Raw genomic sequence first — 21,907 nt, 5'->3', positions numbered from 1 at the left:
AATCTTTTCTTTGGCTTATACCTTTTGTTCTTAATTTAGTTGCTGTTACTGTTCATTTTCTTCTCTCATTGCTGTTTCCCGAAAATTATTCTTGTCTCAACTCATGATCTTTGCCTTTTTTTACATCCACTTGGGGAAGCAAGTGGGACTGTGGTTCTAGTGGGAGCACTAAAGGAAGAAAATGGGACAACTTTTGAAGGACTATTCTGCTCCAAAGGTTCGAAAGTTCACCCCTGAACAGCTACAGGACCCTGTTAAAGGGAAAAAATATGTGTCAGCAAAAAAATCTGTGGCAGTTCCAGAGAGGCACAAAGTTATGCAACCTGCTGGGCTCTGGCTGTGATTTATCAGACACTGCTCATCACTAGACAGCACCCTCAGAGGGAGGAGGAGGAGGTGGAAGGCAGAGCAACAGGCACTGAGGACACTCCCAACTGCAGCTGAGCCAGAGGAACAACCTGTGCCGGGAGTGGTTGCATCTTTACAGAGAAAGAAATCCAAGATAATCCATTTGCTTAGTGAGGGATGAAGAGGAAGCAGGGCCCTCACAACAGGAGGAAGAGGCAGAGCCAGAGATAATCACCTGATCCCTATCCACAGGTGAGCTGGAAGATGTGCAGAAAGATTTCAGCTGCCAGTCAGGAGAGCCCCCTCCTGGTGACCCAGCTGGTCCAGTGCTGGAATATAATGGCCCAGGATATGAAATCAAGGACTGAGGCCAAGCAGCTGGGATTCCTGTCCCAGGATGTGGAATTGGCCAGGGGATTAGAAAATGAACTCAGCCTCTGGAGTCAACTCCTGTCAAGCATGAGGGTAAGGTATTCTCTCAAGGATGGTCTAATAGTGCAGAGAGACAAGTGGAACACCATGGAGCAAGGTATCCAGAACTCGACAGAGATAGCTGTGCTGGAGGTACTCTATAAGTATTCAAATAACAAGTCCCCCTATAAATCCAGATGACATCCAGTGTACACAGCCATGTGGCAGAAGTCCCTGTGGAGCATCCCATGGCTGTGTGCCAACTCACTGGCAGTGAGGTCATGAAATAAGAACAATCAGTGGATAATTTGGTTATCAAATGCAAGCTATATGAAGATAGTAGTTCTTACTCACCACAGTTCTGCGTCACGTCCATGGAAAGACTGTCCAAGGATGTCCAACAGTTTAAAGAGAACCACCAACAGTTTATAGAAGTGACCCATGCCCTGCCAGTACAGAGCAGTCCCTGGTGTTGGGAGCAAGTGCTCCCCTGCTCGAGAGAGAGGGGGCACAACATGAGGTATTCTCTGGTTTTACCTGCATTATCACAGGGAGGACATGAGGAAGTGGGATGGAAACCCCACCTCTGCCCTGGGAGCACGGGAATGTGAGTTGAGAAGAGGAGCAACCGCCACAGGAAATTCTTCAAGGTTAGAAGCAGCTCCGGTTTCCAATGTGCAACTCCTCAGACAGAAGGGCTGATGTTACTTTTGATCAATTGACACTGAAACACAGCTCCTCCTGGCGCCCTGACTGCCAGTGCTGGGCTGGATGTTCAGAGGAGAAATCCCTTCCACACATCCTGGCCCTGATGCCATATGGAATAAGTGGATCACTGATCACACAGCAGCCTTGAACAGGAAACCCCGATTGCCCAGGGATCTTGAAAGTTACCATGAACTGGCCTGAAGGTGAAGATTTCAGATTACCATCATAAGAGAAGGAGAAGGTGACGTGCTGAGGAGCCCCACCATATAATCAGCTACCACAAAAGGAAAAGCAATGCTCTCTTCACTGCTGTATCATAGAGACACTGAAAAGGGAAAGCTGCTGCACGGAGTCCGGCATGATGAGTCACAAAAGCTCTTGAGGGACAAGGAGCATCAAGTCAGGTTGCAGAGCTGAAAGCCTCCCGATGGCCTTGGCCATGGCTGAAAGAGAGAAATGGCCAACACTACCTGTGCACTGACCTGTGGATGGGGGCAAATGCCCTGTGGGGGTGGCTGGACTGGTGGGACAAGAGCAGTTGGCAGCACAGAGGGGAACCCCTCAGGGCTGCTGAGCTGTGGCAGAACATCACTGCCTGGGTAGAGAACACGGCTCTCAAAGTCCTTCACGTGGGGCTGCCGAAGGACATCGCAACAGACAGGTGGGTTGGGCTGCCAGATTGCAGTGTCTCCGGTGGATCTGGACTGGCAACACAAGGCTGAGTTATTTCTGGCTTGATGGACCCAGGACACCTCGGATGATTGGGGAGAAGATGCAACATCCAGCTGGGTTTGTGATCAAGGGGTGGCTTTAACCACAGACACCATCTCTCAGGTTATCCATGGCTGGAACATGCACTGCTCTCAAGCTGGGCAAAACGGGGAAAGCCTCTCTGGTGTGAGGGACGGTGGTGGAAACATAAATAAGGGGAGGCCTGGCAAATTGATGACATCATGCTTCTGCTAGACCTGCCAAGAGGATGGCTGGAGATTAATCCTTGGCCTCACACTACTGCCTGAGGCACAGCCTTGACAAACAAGTCCTGTAGTGACATGGCACCCCAGAAAGAGTTGAGTCAGACAGTAAGACTCATTTCTGAAACAGACTCATGGACGCCTTGGCCAGAGAGCACAGGACTGAGTGGGTGTTTCACATTCCCTGTGACAGACCGGCCTCTGGGAAAGTCAAATGCTGCAATGGACTGTTCAAACCACAGGGAAAGCCATGGGTGGTGGGACCTTTGGACATTGGGATCTACATTTAGCAAAGGCCAGCTGGTTAGTTTTCACTAGAGGCTCTGCCAATGGAGCTGGCCCTGGTCAGTCAAAAGCTCCACGTGCCATAGCTGGGGATAAAGTCCCTGTGATGCATATGAGAAATGTGTTAGGGAAGGCAGTGTGGATTCATCCTGCCTCAGGCAAAGGCAAACCCCTGTGTGGGATTGCCTTTGCTCAAGGACCTGGGTGCACTTGGTGGGTGATGCAGAGGGATGGGAAACATGATATTCACCTTGAGGGGATTTCATTTTTGGGTGAGAACAGTTTGTAACGTTGAATGGTACAGTACTTGTTGCTGAATGACACTGTCACTCTGTGCCATTACTGCCATGGACAATGAGTATGGATTGCTCAGATACCAGTTGTGAGCTCCTGGTGCAGCCACCAGCAGACAGCACACCAGCTCTCCTGACCTGGGTGACATCCAGGATGGACAGAACACACAGCCATGGACCCAGATGTAGTTTACACCCCTTCATGTCATTGCTGGGGCTGGGAGGAAGGGACCTTGGGAAGAAAAGAGTGTTCCTTCCTGGCTAGAAGTATTTTGGGCAGAACAGTCTGGTGTTTTGTTTATTGTTGGGGTTTTTTCCCATGTAAGTTGTTTCTTTTTCTTACACCTTTTGTCATTAATATTGTTGCTGTTACTGGATGTTTTCTTATCTCATTGCTGTTTCCAGTAAATTTGTCTTTCTTCAACCCATGATCTTTGCATTTTGTGCTTCCAGTTGGAGGGGAAGGGGGCAAGTGAGTGGCAGTGATGCTGTAGTTTTAGCGAGAGCACTAAATTGGAGAATGCTATCCCTAAACCACAACAGTTACCAAAGTGAAGCATAATTTGAGTCATCAGCCTTAGAAGTCTCACAGTTATGAACAGGTGGCCTTGTGCTGCTCACACAGGACCCACAGCTTCCATGAGATGAGTGTAGCTGAGACAGTTCTGTCCTCAGTCTTTGTCCTCCTTGAGAAAGTGACCTATGATATATTCTCTCACACACATGGATTGATGCCGTGTCTCAGAGGTCTGACATCTTATTTTCTAGTTGGCATTACATCAGAAAGCTGTCTTTCAGGTGAGAGAGAGAACTGTTCTCTCAGAACAGAATTTCTGTGGCTCTTCTCCACCCACCAGCACCCTCCTGATTCAGTCCTGCTGCATCTCTGGGTGTTTAATGAGCTTCCCCAATTGACAGCAAATCAGAATTTCAAGAAACTGCCACATCGTAGGTGGTCCCAGCCAGTAAGACTTGGATTTCTGACAGCACAAAGACAGTTCAGGAAGAGCCTTTAGGGTCAGGAAAGATAAAATCCAGGGTTTGTAGCTGAAATGGCTTTTCCAGAAGAGTGAGCTGCTGTAAGTCTACACCACTGTACAATTTTCTCCCTTTTTTGAATGCTTGGGTGGGACAGTCTTCTTTTATGAGATTCATGTTTTGCTCATTTGATTTGCTTTTGATTTCATCCATTTGTGCTTGTGGTAAAAGTGATCAATTCAGTTTTTTGAGATGTGGATTTTCAGAGTCAAAGTCAGCTGCCTTCTGTAACTGCCTTTCCCGTGCTTTATTTTCTTTTGTTACTTCACAATAACCATAGTTTACTCCTATTTGCATAGAGCTGGTGTTGGACACTCCAGTGCTGCACTGTCTCCTTACATTTCCCTTCATTGATCAGTTTTCTGTCTGACATACTGATGACATTTAAAGGTTTTGTCTCTGTTGTTACAGCTGCAGCGTAATTCTGTCTAGGTTTTCTGTGGTGGTGTCAGTTGGTGTGTTCTCCAGCCACACAAAGAGCTCAGGCTTTTGGGTTCTTAGAATATTCAAGGATTGATTTTACTATGTCATTCATATATTTTCCTTCAATATAAATTTGTATTTTGCTGTCTCTTCCATTGTAGATTTCTTTCTGCATTGCTGTACATAAGTGATCATTTTTGAGATGGTGATGGTTAAATTGAAAATATGCCCTTTTGATACTTTCTTGTTTCCAAGTGACTGATTTTATTATATGATGGTGCATGGTTCTGTGACTGGTGGGTGGCTTTTTGTCTTGAGTTGTTTTTACCGTGATTTCTCATTAATACCCATAACACTGTATACCATACAGCTTGTCCCTGTTGAGTGTTGTAGTAAGTTTTTGGTTTGTGTCTTGGTGTAGGAATACAGAGCTACTAGCCTTCTCCTTATTAGGGTTTTGTAAGTTTATAAGTATCTGTTTCTGATAAATAGAAACATTGGGGTTTTTTTCCGCTTTCTCAGGATGCAGGAAGACCCTTACACAATTAAAAGTGACTTCTAAGTAATTTTTTTTAAATTAGATTTGTGCTTCCATTGGTCCCTTCTGAGGAATAAAGAATGGTTAATAAGCTGGAATAGATTTAATTTTTTCCTTCAAAAATGTGGGAAAATGAACTGTTGCCTCATAACATTCTTTTGAAGAACTGTTGGGAGCTTGTAGCATTTTAATTCTCTTAAATACCCTAACTGGAGAGCAAACAGTCCTGAGCAGACAAAAATATCTTTGGTGCAGAACACTCCTTAGGCATTCAAATTGTAAGAAAAAAACCCCAAACCTTTAACAATGCTTGGAAATCCATTTGTGTTCCACCTAATTACTCTATTGGCCACTGTAGTGTTATTGTTTAGAGAGCCTCAAAATCATTCCAAGAATACATGAATTGCTCATGTAGAAAATAAACAGAAAAATAGTGAAGTGTCAGAGGCCAAGGCGAGCTGGAAGCTTCTGCTTTGCCTCTGTAGATTGGAAAAGGCATGGAGAGGTCATTTTCCTTTTCACTCTCCTCTAAGCAAGCTTGTTTATCGCACAGCCACCCTCTGTGCGCACAAACGTGGGAAGGCATGAAACAAAGGATGAAATCTGCAATTCACGGGGTTTCATTTCATTGAAGAGCGTTTGAGGAACAAAGTAAAAATCACAGAATAATTTGGAAGGAATGTCTGGAGGTCAGTCTGGTCCACGCCACATTCACAGCAGTGAACTGATAACCTGACATTTTATCTTTGTCAAAAGAATTGTGATACCTGTGTCTCAAACATCCTGTTACACTGGCTTCTGCACAATCTGGAAATGATGTATCTGGTTTAGACCCATGTATTTTAAAATCAAATGCATTCTTCTCACTGGGTTCTCTATTGAATTCTCATACAATACTTGTTTTCACTTTACTTCCTCAGAGAAGGCACGGTTAAAAAAGAAAGAGCATATAGTCTCTGCTGTTGTGTCTGGCTGCTTTTTAATATTAGTGTCTTTGGGTTTTTTTAGATTTAATGTGAACAACAAAATTCTTCATCCTGAAATTGCAGAATGGTGAGTAACATAAAATCTTTCTCTTTGAATAGTGTTGAAGATGCTAATACTGTTCCATTGCTTCACAGAGATTCCCTCAGCAGAAGCCTCCAACTTTACCACAGGAGTTTTAATTTTAAGTTGATTTCATGTTATGGACTGGAAATAATGTACATACATAGTAATAGGGTTAGGTAACAGCATTGAAAACCAAAGAATTTATGTAACATTTCTAAAGCCCTGTATCTGGATACACATTTCTTTAGGATGCGTTAGGGTTTAAGTCACATTCGTGTAAATATGAATTCATGCAAGTGGGAAAAGGACTGAGGATAATTTATGTTCTAGCAACAGAAATCAAACACAGATCAAAACTCTGTCTAAACAGAGTTTAGGTATTATTTCTTCGCCAGGATTTATTTTAACAGCCTTAATTTTGTTGAATTATTATTCATGTAATAATTGTACTTTGTAATTCTTGGGGAATTCTGCTGTAGCCTATCTGAAACAAAAAAACTAGATGTGTGACTAAGTGCAAAGTTGCTCCATTTTACTGGATTTCCTCTTTTGATCAACATTGCTGACTTAGTCCACAGGATTGCTCCATAACTAATGCTCTCTAGTTTTCCATTTAGGAAATTACTGAAGAAAATACATAGTGGATTTTTGTTCATGAATTAGGTTTTTATCTAAGCTTTCTTTTGTGTATTAATCTAGAAATGAGGAAGCAAATCCTTAGTTTAGACAGATAAGCTGAAAATACAAACCACAGGTGCACCCTCTGACTACCACTACTGTAGGGTATTGTATTGCATGCTACTACATATTATGCTTTTTAGTATTTATTTTCAGCACATAAGCTGAGAACCATGTTCTGCTGTCTCCATCTACAGCTAATTGCCAACTTGAAAACTGTGGAGATGTTTTTTGAACATCAGTGACTTCAGAACATTTAGAATTATTGAAAGGTCACGTATCTGTTGTGGCAGATGTTTTTCATTGCTTGGCAGGACATAAAGCTGCAAAAGGGAAGTGGGGAGGTTTTGTGTAGACATTGTTCCGTCCCTGAGTCGTGGGCAGGGCTGGAGCTGCGGTGGTGGGCTCCTTGCTCCTGCTGATGGGTGTGAGGGGGACTGATTTTTACACCTTGCCTATTCTGTCCTAGAATTTGTGCCGTTCCTTTTCCTAAACAGAGAAGTCACATTATAGGCTGGATTTCTGAATTTAAGGGGGGTGAGGAGGAGGACCTGGAGAGGGCCCTGTCTGACTTCCAATCCTTGCTCTGAAGACACAGCAGGACAACAGGGACAGAGATGGCAAAATTAGCTGCAGAAAGCTTTGCAGCAGGGCTGCAGGCTTTTTCCCAAGGGAACTTTCAGGTTGTCTCCATCCACCTTACCAAGGTGTCATAAGCTTTTCTCCTCCATGGTTTCAATTAAAGGGTGATTAAATCTTCTTTAGGGAGCTCAGGGATGGACAAACATAAGGTCCTGAAGGTTGTACTGAGAGAGGTGGAGCATTGAGGCAGTAGAAAGGCGGCACTTGGAGCTGGGGTGGAAAGAATCATCCCTTCAGTGAATTGTGAGTGGCAGCCTGAATTCTGATTTAATTCTTCCTGCAGCCTCATGGAAGAGGGATACTTGGTGGTGTGCACCTTCCCCACACCTGGTTTTCAAGGAAAGGGAATTCTAAGTAAAGAAAAAGTTCAGATTTGTTTTCAGAAGTGTCTTAAAAGGTTGTACTGAGTTTGGTGGCTTTTCATGTTAAGTCAGAACTATGTTAAAGATGGTTGTTGGGATTTAAGTGTCTGGTGAAATTAACATGTGAATGACTGGTCGCATATATTAAAGCTTACTAAACTAGAAATCTCCTTGGAATGTCAAGTACCAGCCAAGAAATTTTGTTTGGAAAGCAATATTTTTAGAATTAAGGAATTTTTTTCTTTTAGGAAGATGAATTCTTTTGGGTTATATTCTGGGGTAGGACATTGCATCCTTTGAATCATCTCCTTGCAGGGATGCATTTCATTTCAGATTTGGCAAGCTCTGAACTACTGTGTTTTACATGGTACTTGTCAGAAAAACTTTGCTCTATGCTATGCTGTCAAACTGCCAGCTAGAGATGAAATGGCTGAGCTTTCTGAACCAGCCAGGGAGAACTGGGAGCTACAAAAGGCAGCTCTAATATTATACAGTCTTACAATAAAATGCAGAAAAAATGGTTCAATACTGACAAGAGGCAAAGTGTTTGTGGTTAAGGATCTGTTGCCTCTCTTGCTTATTTTTTCAAGATCTCATCATTTTCTGACTTGGTATGGAACTTAAAACTGAGGAATTCAGCCTTGCACTGGATTTCAGCAGTTTGCAGATGGTGTTTTAGCTTTTTTTTTTTTTCATTTTATTGAGTGAGTGTATCTCCAAACAAATTTTAAAACTTTCATTTTAAATTTAAAGGCTTCAACTTCAAATTTTGTAGTGAATGGATATGCTAAGTATTGATTCCAGTGTTTTGAAAAGAAAATGTTGTCTAACAGAAGAAAGAATTCAAACTTGTCCAAATTATCTCCTTAGTAATTAGAAGGAGTTTTTTTGACACCAGCACTTAGCCAAATGGCCTTTTGTTCCTGTAATTTGCCTGTGTATGTCATAATTGTGTTGTTGCTAGAAGTAAACATTTAGTAATGTGCAGCTCTCTTTGTGCCTGTATATACTGTATTTTCCTGTAATCTCAGTGAAAATGGGGTTTGATAGTTTGATGTGGAAGATTTCATGTGTTCTGTATTTTGCGTTATTTTGATGGAAAGCTATAATTGTTTCTTTGTGAGAACTGATCTGTATATTAATGTCTTAAAACTGGGCATTTGCTTTTTGTGTTTTCAGAGGTTTTTCTATTTGTGCTGTAAACCTCTTAGCCTTTTTTTGGACTCCTGTCTTTGGTGTTCATGCACCTGTCTTTCAGAACTGCACTGTGATGCCTCTCCTTTGCATATGTGCCTTGCTGAGTTTGCTGGCTTTGATGCTAATTCAGTTAGCCATTTTTTATGCATTGCAGAAGAGCATAAATGTATAAACGGTGGTAGAGAAATTTCTATAAATAAAATGTGGAAAGGTAACAGCAGAGGTGAGAAAGGGTAAAAATAAGGCAGGGCTGTGAAGTCTGCCCACATGGGCATCATCCTTACGTATTAGGTGGTCTGTAAATCTAATATTCCCAGAGGGAAAGGAGGAGAAGACATTCCCAGGTGTTTTCCATGTATGCCACAGAAAGGAGATGTTCAGGTTGCACACATGTACTGAAAAGCAGCAAAACAAGCCAGCTGATAAAACTCTGATCTGATAACTGGAAACAAATACTTCTGGCAGCATTATCAGAGCTGCAGAATGCACACAGAGAACCAATTTATGTATCTTTGAGGAGAGCACTGGTTTAGGAAAATACAGTTGAGTTATGTGAGTTTCAGCCTCATGATTGCCTCAAATTCTATATGCTCTTGACCACTTGATTAGGTCATGCGTGTAATTTGGCATCCAGACATTTAAAATGCCCAAATGCACTTTCAGGATTGAAATGATACTTGTTCATATTAAAGTTGCTCTGTCCTGTTGAATGACTGACATGTGTGAAAAGACCAGCTGCTCATCTGGCTAAGTGAAAATAAAAGCAGGATATGTGTAAAAGGAGAATGAGGAAGAAGAAATGTTTTTACACTGGTATAATGGAGGGGGGGGAGGAGGGAAGGTGAAAGTTTTAGGTCAGTTCTGACAGTCAGAGACTTGTGCTTCTATTTCAACTAGATTGCACTGAGCGCCCCTCCGCTAATCTGAGGAGTGCCTTACATGTGGAATTTGTACATTGAGGCAATTGCATTAGCCAGAGCCTGGAAATTATTTGTTCCCGTTAAAATATTAATGCCTTTATGCAGAGGCCGTAACTGGTCCAAGAGCTGTTTTTAATAGAGTGCTGAATTTTTTCACGTTCATAAGAAAAGGTGGGATTTTCTTCCTATCCTTATTTTGGGAGTGGAAGAAAACATCATGAGAACTGACACACATCGTGTGCAAGATTGCCCTGAAGTGCCAACCTCTGCTGTAAGCCTGGCTTGGCAGGGTGCTGCTTTTTTCACCATCAAAACAGTGAGAAGGTGGTGAAATACAGGCTTTTCTACTACTCAGACATGATGTGGGACCTCCATCAGCAGCACCCTGGAACACAGGAGCCCAGTGTCTGGTGTAGGGTGAAGTTGATCCTGTTCCCTGCACAACTCTACATTCACTCCCTCTCCTTCCTTCTGGTGGTTGGATGGTGGTTTTTGTTGGTCTCGGAAGGACTAAATGTTTTCTGGAAAGTATTTCAGTGCCTGACCTTGTGTAAATGAAGGGGTTGCATTGCATAAATAGTCAGTGTGAGGCTGAGCATGAATTTCTATATTCAGATAGCTGAGAAGTTGTGATCTAATACAAATACCTTGATCCTTATGCCCTAGTCAAGGGAAATGGTTTCTAACACTGTTTGCACTTGCTGTGGAGCAGTTACTAACATTATTACCAGCAGATTGCAACAAAAAGATTAGACAACTGAATTATGAAACAACCTATTTTTCGGGCAATTGCGGATCATGGATATGTACTGTATACTGAAAGTAATATAAAGGCACATCAAACAAGTATTAAATTACCCTACTAGCACATGCAGTCTTCCAAGGAACAGGATTTAAAAAAAAATAATTAAAAATCTATAAGCCTTTGCTACCTCATTCTAAGTGGAATATATTTGAACCACTCTTTTTTATGTCTTGGCTGAAAGATGGGAGTAGAAGTTTGTTTCCTCACTCATGATCAGTGGATTTTACCATCCCAGTGTAATTTTTTCAGCTGGGTGTGCATTTTAAAATGTTGCACTTCTCATTCTCAATTGCATAGTGATTATTTTGTGTCATATTCCATTTGACTAGGAAAGTCAATCCACTCCTCTCTTCAGTGTTTCTGTTTGTAAAAGCATTTTGATCAATAATCAGGATTTTACAAAGGTACCTTTACTCTTGCCAGAAGAGTTGTGTTTGAAGGGGAGTGGCTGTAGTAATCACTGTGTATGGGAAATGCTGTAATCTCACATCAGGGGCACTGATGGCTGAGAAACCTGTTTCTGGACTCATTAAAACAAACTACAGAGCAGAAATACACTAAACAGTTTTCTTCAGCAGTGTGAGGAAGAGCATTTTATGATAAAAAGAGGGGTCTTGGTGGCAGTTTCTAAGTGTAATAACAGTTAAGGTTCTTTGTAGCTGCTGCAAACCCTGGAGTGCAGCTTGAAAATATGATTGAAATATTTTCATGCGATTCAATAGATGTAGTTCTGTACTTTGTAACCAGTAAGTATGTACTTCACAGCTGCCTTTGAGATGGGCATGAAGAATACCAGGAATTCAGTTTGTGTAATAGTGGAAGGAGTATGTGGTGTTTAACAGAGGTTATGGAACTGTGTCTGCTTTACTGTGCATGTCACACTCAATAGCTGCTTTTATTTGAAATACATGATAGAAATACATGTAGGGAAGAGTTAAATGGTGCATTTTTGACATGAGGTCAGAAGAGAGTACGAAGGCTCATAAACATACATGAATTCAGTATCTTGTAAGGCACAAAGAGTAGGACGGGGTTTTTAGGGCAGTCGTTTGTTTGGGGTTTTATGGTTTTTATCTTCCTTCAGAAGCATGTGAAAGAATGGACATCATGACTGTGATTACTGCTGCTGTGGTTTCTGAATTTCATGGTTTGGATTTTTTAATACCAAACAAAAATAGCATTTTTTCACACCACCCCCTGCCCGCCTTTTGAGGTATTGCAAATAGGTGGGAGTTGGGATTGTGCTGAACAGAAATTCTGGAGCTCTGGGAATTTAAGTATGTAAAATAGTTTGAAATTGTGTTTAAAAGGAAATCAAGCATGCTTGTAGAAACGTTCCATTTGAAGTAGTGCTAAAGTTATGACAGATGCAGAATTGCATTGATTTTGTTCCTAATGTATTGTAGAATGAGTTGAAAAAATGTTGATCGAACCACTTGTTTATAAGTATTAAACAGGGCAGGCTGATGTTTGGAATTCTTGTGACTTCCCTTTGTAAGATTGTTCTGTTAACGCTGAATCAATGCCAACAATACTTTGCTGTCATGAATACTATAATAGCTGTTTGCTCTTGAGGTGTACTTGATCTAATCTTATTATAGGTGATGCATATTATTTTCAGGGTTTTTTCATTGTACATTCTTAAGCTGTGAAGTTGCAGTCTAACATGCTATCTGTTCTTCTTCTCTTGAAGTCGTGTCATTAAGACAGACATGGAGTTGGAAGTTCTGCGCTACACCAATAAAATCTCCAGTGAAGCTCATAAAGAGGTAATGGATCCTTTACTGTTAATAATTTTTGCTCTTAGTGTAGCAGTGGTACTCAGAAAATGTCCCCAGCAACCCAGAATTGCTTAGTAATAAAATAATGGAAAGGCTGGATAGAAATAAGAGGATAATATCCCTCCTATTACAGCCCAGTAATATACCTTGCATTGTCCTTGAACTCACTGGTGCGTTTGTGATGTGTGAGAAATGAAGTGTGGGTTTGGCTGAGAGCTCACCTCAGCAGAAGGTGACCTGCTTGCAATCTATCTGTTCTGTGTGCACAAATACCTGTATAATGAAGGAGAAGGAAAAGATCAAAATTATTCAGGCCCATGTGCAGCTCTGAAAAGTTTAACTAGCAGGTAACTGTCCCCAGATCCTGATGGACTGGGAAGTCTCTCCATGCACAGCGTAGGACAGGGAAAGGATTCCTCAGGGTGGTCCTCAGAGCGGGGTATGTGCCTGGGGCAGTGCTGACCCTGCTGTTCTATTGCCATTCCAGTGTGGCAGTGACAAGTGTAGGCTCTCAGCAAGGCACTACACCAGGGGAGCTGCACTCCTCTCCTGGTGCTGATGACAAAATCCACTTGGGTGTCAGTCCTGTGCTCCATTTAGTGATGCAGATCTGCCCGTGAGTTCTGAGTGGTGATGAGCAGAGGCAGCTTAGGTGAAAGTAGCTGATGAGGTGACTGACTCACCTGTTGTCTTGGCTCCAGTTCCTCAAACGTCCAAACTGTGAAGGGTAAGAATGTTTTAAAATGAATATTGTAAAATTGAAAACTCAAAGGATAGTCATTTTACATTCATACTCCGTGGTTTTTCATCATCCTTGAATAATCCTATCACATCTGAGAGTATTTTTTTCTGTAGAGGGGCTGCACAGAAACAGACAAAGGAATAAAACTTTCTAAGCAAATCTGAGAACAAGGATCGTATTTATGACTTGTAAACCAGTGTTTCACTGCTAGGTGAAACCTAGTAATTTTCTGTTGATTCAGATTTCAAAATATTAAAGAGACTCTCCCATTGTAGAATAATCCAGTTCATAGCTTTGTTTTGCCTAAGTAGAACAAAAGGACTTGCTGCCATGTTAGCCACAGCTTTCACAATTGAACATGGATATTTTGATGAGTGGCACTTCATTAAGATATAGTAGTTTGGCAGTTAAACTTGCTTGATCGCTGGAGACTGAAGGCATTTTTAAAGATTCAAGTGTTTGAAACTAGTGTAGTTATAAAATGCATCTACTGATGTAAATTTAAATGAAGTACAGATGATATTTTTGTAATACAGGTTTCTCTGGAGATAGTCATAAGTCATAAATTCATAAATATGAGATTCCCTCCCACTCTGATGGTCCCATGCTAATATGTATCTTACAGGTAATGAAGGCCGTAAAAATAGGAATGAAAGAATACGAGCTGGAGAGGTAAGAGTTCTTACACTAATTATAATAAAAAAAGACAATATCTTTGTAGTAGGGGGGAAAAGCAATAGCTGAGACAACGCAGTAGCATGGATTCAGTTGAGCCTGAGAGTTCATTGGTGTTTGAAAGCCATTGTAAGCATTATTTCATTATTTTGAGGTGGTACTTCATCTGCTTCAAACATGCATTTGATGAGGGGTCATTATTTTTTGATTAAGTGTAGCGTATCTCTCTTGCTGGAGTTACAGAAATTTACAGAAGCTTGGTGAAATAGCTGCTCGAAGCCATCCAATAAAATGGTGTTTATGGTTAAACATTGCTTTAGTCTGGTTGTGCTTGGAGGACTACATGAGTGGGTGTTTAGGAGTCTAATGAAAGGCTGTGTTCAATTACACTTTGTCTGCAATGACAAGGCAGCAGTAACTGTCCTTAGCCTGCACAAGGAGCTCAGCTCACACGTGTGCTGGGTGTTCTGCAGCTGAGAAATCAATAAGAAAGCAGCGGATATCTCTTATGTTGAAAAGGATGTGCTGTACAGGCATCCATGAGGGGTTTGGCTGGTCCTAGCTGATACACTAATGATGTGTCTAGATCTAAGGAAAACATTGCCTCCTCTCTTGAATCAATATTTACATTAGATCATCAGCATTTATCATATGAAGCATGGTTTTGATCATCAAGTCCATTTATTTTTAGCTCGTACATGGTATTTTCGATTTTTAAAGTATTTGCATAATGAAGAAATGGAGAATAGCAGTCATATGTCAGTTACTGTTGGTTCTTGGCAGTAATTTTTCAAAGGCTTGTAAGCAGGCTAGAGCAGCACCCAGGGAAGGGAATACAAAGAGACCACAATATTTGTCATCAGGATTTCAAAGTAGCTCAAAAGACAAAGCCTTTAGAATAAATGCAATATGGAGAAACTAATGTTGCATTTAAGTTTAAATTTCTCCAAATACTGTAGGCTCATGTCTGTAATTTGTCAGTGCCTCAAATTGCATTTATATATACCACCAGGTAACAGGGGAAAAAAATGTTTCCATTCTGTCTTTAACTTTTTCTTATGAAATTTGTGTTCATTTTGCTCACTGGCCATGCCATACATGCTGACAGTGAAATTTTGGCTCTGGAAGTCATTAGCAATCAAAAATTTCCCTAGAGCAGAATTTGTTCTCAGGTGCTTTTAAATGTCATGATCCTGGCAGTTTGATTTAAATGTCATACAACAACCAGGTATATAAACACTCTTCTGTAAGCCTACAAGGTATATTTTTTCTCCAGAACTTTTGTTCCTCCCTGGCTAGCTCCTTCCATACACATCAACCTTTCGAAAAGATTATTTGTGTCTTTCAATTGAAAAAGATAAATTAATTAAATGGGTACTACACCTATTTAAAATTGCCTTCTATTCTTCCTTACATCTTGATGGATTACGCTTCTTGAAAGAGTTTGAAATTATTTAGCTAATAAAAGAGGTCTTGGCAGGCTGCTCTACTGTGTCTGCCTTGGAGACTATAATTAGGATTTCAGTTTCTTTTACTGGTGGAATTCAGCCCTGCGCCCGTTCCTTTAGGGAAAAAAAGGCCCTAAAAATTTAAATGCTGTCTGCTGTTCTTCTGTCTGCTGGGAAGAATAATGGCAGAGCAATTAAATAATGGCAAAAGCAATTAAAATTTTCTCTTACTGGATGTAGGACCTAAGTGTTGCCTTTTCTTTGTCCATTTGGTTAAATGCTGGTAAGTGATTTTGAACAGTAATGTGTTAGTGCTGAGATATATATAAAAAATAAATGCATTTAACTGCAACTCCAATCAGCCCTGACTTCTTTTCTGGTTTGATATTATTTTACTTTAATGTGTGGTTGGTTGACTTTAAGGAGGCAGCCAAGGCAATTATCTACAAACAGTAATTCACAGCATGTGCAGTTGCATATGAAGTCATTTTGGTAGGTCAGATTCTGGGTTTTCTCTGAAGCAATTTGCTTAGTATTTGTGCTTATCTCATGTTTAATTAATCTTTAATTAAAGGCTTTTAATTATGAAACTGCTCTGTAGTGAATATATTGTTAAAATACAGCAAAATGGTAAAAACTCTTCAGCTTGAGAAGTGTTTGAATAAATTCTGTGGTTTCAGCAAAGTTGTTTGAGTGTACATATATAGACAAAGATGTTTTATATATATATATATATATATATATATATAAACACACTGAAAGTACGAATTAGGACCTGTGGTTACCTGTTTCAGAGTGCTCTGAAGGCCTGGAGATAACTTCTCTAGATCAGTGTTTATCAGTTTCTAGATTTCATCTGTGTACCGTTTACCAGATGAAGTGTAGAATCTTCTATGCATTTCCTCATGTGTTCTCTTTTTATTGAAAAGAACATTTTTAAGATCAGTTTGATTGGGGAATGATGTGAAAGTGTATGTTATAGCAAGAGGTGAGTGTCTTCCTGCATCACGAGTTCTGTCTGGACACACAGCTGTTTGTATGCACTGCCCATTTTTGTGGGGGTTTATCCTCTTCTTAATAGCACTGAAGGTGCTGTTGTTACCAAATGTCCGAAATATGAGAATAAGATCTCCAGCACTAAAGTTGTGTTGAAGAGGGCATCACTTATTGAGGCCTGAGGTTCATGCTGGAGATCCTAACCTAATGTGGACACGTCGTTCTGTAAGAGTGTTACTTATGTACAGTTGCTACATGCATATTAAAATTTTGCCATTACCATAAATCCCACCCCATATTCCCAGAGATTCAGATTAATACAAAGCTTAAACTCCACTCTGCTATAACAGCAATAATTTGAAGAATAAAATGGCAAGAAAGCACCGACAGAGTTTTTTCTTGTTAGTTTACAATGCTTACAGACTATTTTTACACCTTGCCTCTCTTACCAGCTGATGCTGATAAAAGTCCTTTATCCCTCTTCTTTTCAGTGCTGTTCCTGATTCCAGAGCAGAGCCTGGGCTCTGAGATGAGTTGCTGTTGTATCTGTCAGTGTTAAATTTCACTATCTGGGGAAGTCTGAGAGCACTCTCACAGATTATGGCTCTCATCTTTCATTTTTCTCTCTATCCTTTGCTCCAGTGGAACAAACTGAAAATGAAACACACATGCTATTTCACTAAAAAAGAGAAAATAGCCAGAATAATTTTATTTTCCTTTGGGTATTTCTTTTTAGTGAAATGCTGATGATTTTAGCTAACCAGTATTGGCCACTTACCATTTCCTGGTGATTTTGCTCTTTGAATGTTTTCGAAAAAATCACTGACTTCTCCAGCAAATGAGCTTCAAAAATACTTGGGTTTTTTCATGAGGCCAGATATAATTTCAGCTCAATTATAACCTTCATAAGTCATTCACGTAAGCGTGCATAGATAGTAAATAAGAATGCCCACTGCAGCTGACAAAAATACGCAGGTGAGTCTTTCAGTGTTGCTTTTTGGCATGGGAATGGTGTTGAATTGTGTCATATCCCTCACTGGTATTTGTGTATTTTTATTAAACAAGAGACCAGCACTCTGTTATTCTCAAGCAGCATGTCAGTCTGCTCAGTTACTGGTAGGTCTTTTATATCTTTTTTTTTCCCCTCCTTTTTTTTTTTTTTTAAGTTAGTGTTGTGTAGTCTGGGAATGGCTTAACTGCCTTGCTTCCCAAACTGCCCTGCAATTAGAGGTGATGTGTTTTTAAATGTAGGGTGTTGCTATCGAAAGGTTAGTTTTAAAACTCTAAAATACATGAGAAATGGAGAGAGAGGCAGAAGGTGACTTTTCCCTGCATTTTAAAAGCCCCAATGCGATCCACTAATTTTTCCTTTTTTTCTGCAGGCCTGTGTGGTAGGATGGGAGTCTGCCTGCTAGACAGATGGTGGTTTGGTGTAAGATGATCATGTCCCTGATATTATTTATTTGTCTGTGTATCTAGTTCTAGCAAAAGGGTTGAGGGAAGACGTGGATCAGCCACAATCTCTGTTTTTAGCAAGAAATTCTCACTGCACAGCAGCCCAAGAGCTTCTGTTCAACTTGGATGCAGTGGGGCTGGCGGGGAAGGAGTTGCTGGGCCAGTGGTTTTGTGCCTGTGCCCGTGTTAGGGGCAGCAGGGGTCATCGAGGACTTCCTAAAAATGGTGATATGAAATGACCTTCAGTGTCCAGGGCCAGGCAGGCAGCTTAGTGCTGACAGCTCTGACAGCAAGCGCTGGGCTCCTGCTAATTGCTTCGTTTGAGCGAGCTGCTGAATCCCACGTGTTCAGTGGCCAGAGGGAAGTCAGATATAATGTGTTTGCCTGCAAGAGCGACTGGATTCAGAGACACTTCCTGCAGCCTTCCCCTCCTGCCCACTTTCCCTACATACAGCTGGTCCTTTGATGTTTTAAATTAGGCTGTCACCACTCATTTCCTAATCCAGCTGAAGTAAGGTTGTAAATAGTCTTTAAATGAATCTAAATTTAAAAATTGCTTTCGAAAACCCCTGAGCATTGTTTCTGTTCTGTGACATACAGGGGCACAATTGCAAATACGTGCGCACTCGACTCAGCAGAAATGGGGGAGAGGATTACCTGTGAGCATGGAGACCTCCTGTCTCAGCACCTCATCTGCTTTAGGAGATGTAAATCCGCTGCAGAAAGTCCAGCTGCCCCAGCCCTGGCAAACATATGCCCACTTCCAGTTTCCCTGCTCTTCCCCTTCTGCCCAGCTGAGAAGTGTGGGAGTTAGACAGCTCTTGGGGCACTGCAACCTCAGAGACCCATTTTACCTGAACTGCTGGTCAGTATGTCCGTGGTGGTTGGTGATGGACTCCATTAGCTGCTGGGAGGGAGCAGAGCAGTATCAGTATATTCCCAGTAACCTCTCAGCATTTCCCTTTGCAGGAGGGCCTGGGGGAAGCTCAGATGTTCTCTCTTTCAGTCACCTCCTGGTGCAAGAGTACTGTTTAATTGCACAGACCACTCTTGTGACTTGTGATTGAAATTCACGTAATTGGGTTTTACCTTCTACAAAAAATCTGTGAACTTTGACCACGTGAGAGATTTAAAATAAGCCCCTCTATTATCACAGAGATAACAAAGAACAATTACCATGCTCATATTGGAAAACGGTTGCCTTCAGAAAGAGCTGTGGCAGGATGTGCACTATGTGTGTGCATACAGAACTTGCTTGTGGCATGGCAAGAGATAACCCAACTTTGAATGCTGTGTCACTGTATGTCCTCACAGGGTTAGTAATGTAGTAAATGTGGTCATTCATAAGTATCCTTTGATTATCTTTTTGGAAATTAAAAAGTAGTGGCATTTTTTTTTAATTTGGTAACTGATTGAAAACTGCAACCATTATTAATTCCTATGAATGTTTTCTATAGTGACTTACTATTAGTCACTGCAGTGACTATTATTATATTAAAGGAAGAACAAGCTTTCTTCTCAAATTAGCAATGATCTCAGTTTTTACTGAATCTAGTGTGGTATTGAGATAGTGAACTAATTAACATTGCTAATGACAAGCTAAGATTGGAGATATGTGAAATGAAACTCATTGTAAAAGACAGCAGGCTGAAATTATTATTTGATGTGGATTTTGTTCATGCTTGTTCAGACAAGTCAAAAGTAAAGATTGTACCGTATATGAGGCTTTATCTGCATTGTAAGCTTTGCCTCAATAATTTTTGCTAATTACTGATGAAGCAGAGAGATGAGAACTTTGTATTTGTTGGCCATCTTTTAATGGCCAAACAGAATTGCTCATGATCAGAGACTAGAAGCTCAACTTGAAGGAAATGGACAGAATACCAAGGCTGTCCATTAATGTCATGATACCACACTCTGATCTGAAAATTAAACCTATTTCACACACATGGAAAGAGCAGATTTTGTTCCTTGCTGCTGGCATGCTCACTGCATGAATTCTTTTCCAAGTTTGTTTTTAGAGCATCCTTATCATCATAGTGTGCAAATGACGCCTTACAGTTTATTAAGCAGCATTTCTAATGTCTGTTGTGATGGCTCTTTTGTTTGATTTTTGTTTGGTTTTCTGTTGTTGCATCATCTGTCTAGGGGATGAACTGTGCAGAATTGTGTACTTTTTTGGCAGGTGATAGTTTTTTGAGTGTGTGCATTATCAGCAGTATTGAAAAATGCAAGATCAGGGTTGTTGTTACAGGGTGATATATAATCACAGAATCAAGGTTGGAAGAGGCCTTAAAGATCAAGCCCAGCCATCAGCCCAGCACCACCACCACAAACCTTACGCCACTAAGCCATTTCCCAGTGCCAAATCCAGATTGCTCTTAATCATCTCCAGGGGTGGTGACTCCACCTTCTTCCTGAGCAAACTATTCCACCACCCAAACAGTGAAATATAAATATTTATAAATGTGTGTTGGCTGGGCTTGATCCCCTGGTTGTCCTGCACATGCCGTGTGATGGCACTCAGGATGATATACTCTGTGACTTTGCCCAGAACTGAGGTCAGGCTGACAGGCCTGGAGTTCCCCAGACCAGCCTTCCAACCCTTCTAGATGGGTGTTATACTTGCTAAATTCTAGTCTGGAACTTCTCCAGTTAACCAGGACTGCTGGTAGAGGATGAAGAGTGGTTTGGCAAGTTCTTTTGCCACTCTGGGGTGGATTGGGCCCATAGACTTGTGAGTGTCTAACTGGCAGGTCAGGTCACTAACCGTCTCATTCTGAGTTATGGGGGCTTCATTCTTCTCCCCATCACCGACTTCCAGCTCCAGGAGCTGAGTATCCTGACGACAACTTGTCCTGATATTGAAGACTGAGGCAAAGGAGGCACTCAGTATCTCTGCCATTTCCTCATCCCCTGTCTCTGCACTACCCTCTTGCACTGAAGCAATGATGGAGACTCTCTTGGCTCTCCTTTTGCTGCCAAGGTTTTTATTGAAACTTTTTTGTTGTCTTTAACTGTAGCGGTGAAATCTAGTTCTAGTTGGGCTTTTGCTCTTCTGATCTTCCTCTGCATGACCTCGTGTCATCCTTGTGGTCCTCCCAAGCTACCTGACACCTCTTCCAGAGATGATAGATTCTCTTTTTTTGCCTAATCTCCAGCCTAAGTTCTCTGTTTAACTAGACTGGTCACCCCAGCAACTTGTGTTCCTACACATGGAGACAGCCTGCTCCTGAATACTTAACAGTTCCTTTTTAAAGAATGGCCAGCTTTCTGGATTTCTTTGTCCTTCAGGACTGACTCCCAAGAGACTCTGTCAATCAATGTCATAAACACTCTGCCTGCTGTAAGTCCAAGGTGGAAATTCTGCTGTTGTCCTTCCCAGTATAGAAAGTGCTAACATTTCATGATCACTGTGCCCAAGATGGTCACTGGCCACCACTCATCCACCACTCGTGCTTTGTTCACAAACAGCTCTGGCAGGACACCTCTTCTGGTAGGCAGGCATAAGGGATGGAAAATGCTAGGACTGGAGAGGAGTCTGAATGACATTAGGCAGGAGAGGTGATGTTTCTGCTAAAATCAAATTGGACTTTCAGGCAGTCTTGGCAAGTGAGAGCTGCAAAGAGCTTTGCTGACAACTGACTCTGGGTCTCCCAATTCATCTATTGATACCTGTATGTTTAAAAGAACTAATGAGATATGTGAAGGGTCTACAAATTAATCTGTTAGTGTAAGGTACAGTTGCTGTCACTTCTCAGTTGGTACAAACCTCTCATAAAGGGCCATATCCTTCAGGAGTATTGGACTGGATTTCTGCTTTTTCTTATTTCAGAATGAATCTGCAATGTGTTCTTGGTCAGTACGGAGTGGCAGAGGTGGGCAAGCATTCTTCTGTCTCTGGTTAGCAGATAATTTGCAAAAACTGTGTTAACTGTAGGTTTAAGCATTAGGACTGTGTGAAGTTTAGGATGTTACACGTGATTTGTTAATAGACTTTTGCCTGTGTAACCACTAGATTTGCTCTGTAATGGGAGGTTTGATGCGGGATGTAATACATTACATTGGGTCAACTCTCCAGTTTTTGGGGTGTTTTTTCTTTATTGTGTGTTTGAAGAAAGAGAAGAACATGTCTATT

The 21,907-nt window shown here is 41.2% G+C and overlaps 1 protein-coding gene across 1 annotated transcript in view; it reads left to right on the top strand.

Annotated features, from left to right (window-relative positions):
* The window catches only part of PEPD (peptidase D), a 140,706-nt gene that overhangs the window by 29,821 nt on the left and 88,978 nt on the right, over window positions 1-21,907 (top strand). The window contains exons 7-9 of the mRNA XM_066194888.1: window positions 6,027-6,071; window positions 12,366-12,441; window positions 13,821-13,867. Of these exons, the coding sequence (XP_066050985.1) occupies window positions 6,027-6,071; window positions 12,366-12,441; window positions 13,821-13,867 (168 nt within the window). The remainder of the gene's footprint in view (window positions 1-6,026; window positions 6,072-12,365; window positions 12,442-13,820; window positions 13,868-21,907) is intronic.

This window comes from Chamaea fasciata, unplaced genomic scaffold (assembly GCF_029207755.1).
Source record: "Chamaea fasciata isolate MVZ Bird 193981 ecotype frontalis unplaced genomic scaffold, bChaFas1.0.hap1 SCAF_12, whole genome shotgun sequence".
NCBI lineage: Eukaryota > Metazoa > Chordata > Aves > Passeriformes > Sylviidae > Chamaea > Chamaea fasciata.
The sequence above is the reverse complement of the archived record's forward strand: the minus strand, read 5'-3'. Positions and strand labels throughout refer to the sequence as shown.